At 37.1% G+C, this 6,197-nt stretch overlaps 1 protein-coding gene and 1 long non-coding RNA gene across 2 annotated transcripts; both read right to left on the reverse strand.

The window, feature by feature from the left end:
* Positions 1-402: 402 nt before the first annotated feature.
* On the reverse strand, positions 403-2,055 carry LOC107062799 (uncharacterized). Its single transcript, XR_001474840.1, has 4 exons — positions 2,037-2,055; positions 1,674-1,952; positions 1,468-1,587; positions 403-1,305 (listed from the first exon to the last, which is right to left on the reverse strand). It is a non-coding gene; the product is annotated as an uncharacterized lncRNA (long non-coding RNA).
* A 1,045-nt stretch (positions 2,056-3,100) lies between these two features.
* On the reverse strand, positions 3,101-4,735 carry LOC107062798 (uncharacterized). Its single transcript, XM_015313875.1, has 2 exons — positions 4,291-4,735; positions 3,101-4,209 (listed from the first exon to the last, which is right to left on the reverse strand). The coding sequence occupies exons 1-2, from the start codon at positions 4,440-4,442 to the stop codon at positions 3,873-3,875; spliced, it is 489 nt and encodes a 162-aa protein (XP_015169361.1). The 5' UTR covers positions 4,443-4,735; the 3' UTR covers positions 3,101-3,872.
* Between the last annotated feature and the right edge of the window lie 1,462 nt (positions 4,736-6,197).

Genomic DNA, 6,197 nt, shown 5'->3' on the forward strand with positions numbered 1-6,197 from the left:
CTTATTGGTGTTACTATGGTTGGCATTGTTGGGTACTCTATTGTTGGCAGAATGTCATCGGTACATTCAGATGGCAACCACAGGAACACCAATAGGTCAAGGTGCATTGCCAGTGCATTACAAATTTCTATAGTGCATTATAACATTTAGTAATCGAATATTTGTCATAAAAAAAGGCATGTAAACATATTGCGCATACCAAACCCTCAGGGGTTGGCCTGCTGGCAATTGACTTGAGCCTTGGGGTTTGCTCCCTTTCAAGGTCTCAAGTTCGAAACCCACTGGGTGCAAACAATTTCTGAGGGCCATCGGACTGGGTAAAACCTGAATTAACCGTGGTGCACTTGCGGGAAACTCCTTGCCGAGGGCCTGTGCACCCCCGGGATTAGTCGGGTCTCAAAGAGACTCGGACACCCGGTGCAAATCAAAAAAAAAAAACATATTGCGCATACCAAGCTTGTATATCATTTTTTAGAGAGTTAACCTTCTTCCAATACCAACTTGAATCTAATGGAGGAGTGTGGTCTCATATATTCAAGTTATTTTTCATATGTACTCCATGAATCCATTTCACCCAAAGAATATCCCAATTGTCATCTTAATGTACTGATCCGTCGCATCTAGAAACAAATGTCTCTTGGTAGATATACGACAAGTAACCCTTGTGACTGAGTACCAAAGTTGTTTTGAGGCTATCCTATTGGTCATGGGTGAGTCAGTTGTACTTTCGTCATGCTATGCATTGGTTCATCCACATAGAAGCAATACATCCACTTTACATCTGCCACAATCTTACGATGAGTGGTCGTATTGCTTCTATGTGGATAAACATATGCAAGGCATGAAGAAAGTACAACAGACTCACCGAGGACTGATAGGATAGACTCAAAATAACTTTGGTACTGAGTCATAATGGTTACCTACCGTAAATCGACCCAAGAGACATCTGTTCCTAGAAACCTCCCAAACAATAGATTTGATATGATAGTGTTTAGGTAAACATTTATTATAGTGACAGTCTAAAAACTTTGCGCATCTTTGGTCATCACTTGTTTTTGGATTTGCTGAACGGTCTTGCTCAGGCTTTCTTGTTCAGCACTCTTCTCAGCTCCGACTCTGCCAGTGCCACTGTAAGTTTAGCTATTTGATCGGACATAGCAGCAATCTGAACATCGTCAAGTGCCTCGGCTTGAATTGACGATCCAATTCCTTCTAAGCCTGATTGGAGTCGTCTTACATTGTTTTGAGATCCTAGACCATAGACTCTACCCTTATATGTCCCCCCACCACTTTTTCTTTCCAGATCTGGGTGGAAAGTTCAGGTGTCATTTCGACCGAACTATCTAGATTCTCAGCGACCTAATGCTGAAATTCATTCTGCATATTAAATATAAAAATTGACATCAAGATATATACATATCATAAATATTCATGATTAATATATGTTATTCATATTAAATAACTTACAAAAGTTTGTTCGGCTCTTTCCTCCACCCACACATCCAGATCCTACTCATTTTCTTTCTTCCTGACATGAGTCTTCTTGAAAACCTCAGGTGCAATGGGAGTGCGTCCCAATTCTCTTTCCTATAAATAAAAAATTGAAATTTATAACGATATATATGAATCAACTAATTATTTATTTAAAATTTTAGTAATTAGTAACTAATTACCATCTCTCTTGCAATTGTTCCAACAGACTTTGAACCTCTGGTGTGCAACGAGCCACCCGTAAGACTGCCTCTAGCCTTTTTGGCTTGGTCTGATATTGCCTTAAACTTGTCTGTGTTCCAATATCGACCCGGATCATCAAAAACATGCGGCAACATCCAATCCGGACGTTCAGCACTATCCTGAACTTTCTTTAGCCAAGCAGACAGTCTGGCGGATGACTTCCTCTCAAATGTGGTCGAAAGGACATGATTGTGCCTCGGCTCCCAAGTACACATAGTCTGAATAAAAAAAATTGAATAACGTTAATTAGATCGACAGTGAAAAAAAGTAAGTACACTAAAACTTAACTAAAAAATATATACCTTAAAGTTATTAAACATCACCTGCCGTTTACTGTTTGGGATCTCGCCCCAAGAGTGATAAGCATGTGTATATCGTCTCCTAACACAGTCTTTTAAAGCCCGGGCAGCATCCTTTGCCAGATGCCACCTGCAAAAAACATAATAAATATGTTAGTTCATGAATAATATATGAAAGTATAAGAAATAAATAAAATAAACTAACAAATAGATAACAAAAGAAACTTACGTTGATCCATCCGGCTTAATCATGTCTCTACCAAGTGTGTCCTTCTGGCCAGGAACTAGAGGAAGCATCTCATCTGGAGTAGCACTAGGTGTAGCTTTAGATGAGTGTGATGCATCAGGATGCACATAACGGTGAGTCAATGGAGGCGTACCAGCCATAGCATTTGACTGCTCGCTACTAGAATCTCTAATCCTCATGGTAGATAACTGAGGAGATGCACCTGTGGGAGATGGAGTACCTGCCGATAAGGGTCGTCCTCGACAAATAGCATGTAAAGGTAGGTCCTCGTAGTGTACTGAAGGCACTGCTTGTGAAGTAGAGGAAGCACCTATTGGTCGACGGTATTTAGGATAATATTGTCGAGGATCTGTCGTACCAAACGGAACAACAAGTATATGAGTATCATGGCTGATGCGCTGTGGTGCAGAAGAAATAGATCCTGCAATATCCTCAGGATCTATGGGTCTCCTAGACTTCTTCTTTTTAGCCTGTTTAGTCTGGCTAATTTCAACATGCTCGCGATGTCTATCACTGTCACCGCCTGATGACATATGTATGCAAATTTACATGTATAATATATATAAAAAATCATAAATTCAATAAAATTAGCAAAATACACTTACATATATATACTAGCTAGCTTTCATTCTACACTATTCCTCCTCGCTTGTTTCAATTCCATCATTCTCTCATTCTTCCTCCTCAGTTGTTTCATTTTTATTATCGTCCCATTCTTCGTCATCAAATGATTCATTTTCCTCATTCTCGGATATTTCTTCCTCAACATTCAGTATCTCATCATCACATACTTCTTCTAATATGTGTTGAGGATGTTGTAGTGTGGTTTCCAATTCAACATCAACTTGTTGTTGACAATTGCAACATCATTTTGATATGCCATATCTAAGACATTGTCAATTTCAATTCTTCCCACATGCTTACTTTTTATAACAACCCACCAATTAGCTTTGTCTCTACGCAATGGATATGAAGCATAATACACTTGTTTAGCTTTTGTGCAATAATAAAAGGATCATAACTTCTGTATTTCCTGGTGTGCTTAACTTCAATTATATTATGTTGATGGTCCACCTTTGTGCCTCTAAGTGATGGGTCAAACCACTCGCACCGAAACAATAAAATCTTCTTCTTAGGCCAAGCTGAATACCTCACTTCAATAATCTCTAGAATGACACCATAATATTCAATAGTTTGACTAGTACCATCAACATCACCTTGTATGTAGACACCACTATTATTTGTTTTCTTGTTCCTAGAAACTTCTTCAGTTTGAAACTTAAAACCATTGACACAATACTTATTCATTGTCAGTACTTGAGATTCAAGTCCAAGTGCTACTTCTTTCACTAATTGCAAATGTTGGACACTTGAGTATTCATCGTAAACATACGTGATTGTTATTTCAAGTAATATAATTTAGTATAACATGAATATATGATTAAATACTTAGTGATTGAACACTTACATAGTTCCTCAACCATTTGGAAAATTCTGTATAGATGGCTTCATTACCCCATGCGCTTACGAACAAGCTGATCATTTTACATTCAAGTATTTCGTTAGTTAATGATCACTTATTAGTATGTAATTTAATAACATATTTTTAATACATACTTGACATATGGTCGAATCTCTAGACAATTAAGCAAAATATGTATCACAACTGATTGCATTTCCATATCAGTGAAGCCTCGCTTTTCACACTTTTTAGATCCTCGATCATTTTGATTAAAATTTGATATCGGTGGAAATAAAGGATCAATATCGCCTTCATCATTGCGATTGGGCCTGTTTCTCCTACATGACACATCATCACCAAAGTAATAAGAATAAAAATCACCAGTTTCTCTCCCAATATGATCTTGAACAAATGATCCTTCGATCCTTTCCCTTTGCTTAATCGTTTGCTTTGAACTGCCAATTTTTCTGCATGTATATATGTATATATGTTAATATATAAAAGACTTGATGAATACATATAACTTAGTGAATATTTCAAATGGATACCTCTCAAATGGATACATCCATCTTGTTTGAACCGGACCTCCGAGGCGGGCCTCTTGTACAAGTTGAATTGGAAGATGCTCCATCACATCAAAGATACCACATGGAAATATCTTCTCCAACTTAGTAGTAGTAACAATAATATTTTCCTCCATCCTGTCTAAACTACTCTCCAACAACTTTTCAGAACACAAATCTTAAAAAAAAGACTTATCTCTGTGATTGGTTTCCATATCCTTTCGGGTAGATGACTAAAAGCGATAGGAATTAAAGTTTCCATGAATACATGACAATCATGACTTTTCATACATATTATTTTTCCTTCATTAATATCTGCCCGCTTTCCTAAATTCAAAGCATAGCCATCTGGCATCCTCAAATTTTTAACCCACTCAATAATTTCACGTATCTCATCCAATGTTAATGAAAAGCTGGCTTTGGGCTTAACTATTTTTACCATTCTGTAATTCCTGCAGCCATAACTCTTTTCTCCTACAATATTCTTTTATGTCCATTCTAGCTTTTGGATTGTCTTTTGTCTTACCCTTAACATCCATCACTGTGTTAAACAAATTGTCAAAGTAATTTTTTTCAATGTGCATCACATCAAGATTATGTCGTAGCAGATTGTCCTTCCAATACGGAAACTCCCAAAATATGCTTTGTTTGGTCCAATTATGTTCAACACCATATCTAGGAAGTCTAGAAGGTGAAGCTTCTGTAACTTTAGGTAATTGAGAAAATCTCTCCCAAATTTGATTTCTTATAAGTAATGGAGGTGGGGGGTCACTTTCAACCTTATTTTTCCTAAATGCATTTTTCATCTTTCTAAACTCATGGTCCATTGGCAAGAACTGGCGATGACAATCAAACCATGAATTTTTTCTGCCATTCTTTAAAGTGAATGCCTTACTATTTTCCATGCAATACGGACATGCTAGCTTTCCAGCTGTCATCCAACCAGACAACATCCCGTATGCAGGAAAATCATTAATAGTCCACATGAAAGAAGCACGCATAACAAAATTCTGCTTAGTTGATATATCATAAGTCAAAACGCCTTCAAACCACAATTGTTTGAGCTAATTTATCAATGGTTGTAGATAGACATCAATCAAACTTTTTGGATTAAGGGGACCTGGAATAACACAACTTTGAAAGATGTAGGGAACTGAACTGGGATCATCTTTCCAGCCAGAGTCCTCTTATAACGAGCATGTCCACAAAACTTACAATTTTCTAATTCACTATCAGTCTTGTAAAACAACATGCAACAATTAACACAACAATGAATTCTATCATACGTCAATCCTAACTTGGACACCAAACGCTTTGCCTGATAGAAGTTCTTTGGTATGTTAAACTCCAGATTAACTAGTTCACCCAAAAGATCAACCATTGAGTCCATAGCTGCATTAGAAACATTCCAGTCTGATTTAATATTCATTAATCTAACTGCAACTGACAAGGCAGAATGCGGACTCCCTTGACATAGTGGACGACTAGACTCTTCTAATTGATCATAGAAACATCTTGCTTCTTCATTAGAAGCTTCATCAAAATATTGTTTCGGTTCCATCCCACTTTCAACCCTGAAAGCATCATTGATCATTTCATGAACCCTATCATGTTCAACCCTAACCTGTTCAACCCTAATTTGACCATGTGGTGCAACCATATTATATACATCCACATGCATCAAATTATAAAACTTATCATCGAATCCATCACTTTCTCCATGATCAATCCATACAAAATATCTAGGCTTAAATCCATTACGGTACAAATGAACTATAACTCTATCTGGTTTAAAAAAATTTTAAGCACTTACATGCACTACAAGGACACCTAACCAATCCATTATTCTTGAAAATGTCAAGTGTCATTGTATGTTCAATAAAATCTCTAAC

This window comes from Solanum tuberosum, unplaced genomic scaffold (assembly GCF_000226075.1).
Source record: "Solanum tuberosum cultivar DM 1-3 516 R44 unplaced genomic scaffold, SolTub_3.0 scf00264, whole genome shotgun sequence".
NCBI lineage: Eukaryota > Viridiplantae > Streptophyta > Magnoliopsida > Solanales > Solanaceae > Solanum > Solanum tuberosum.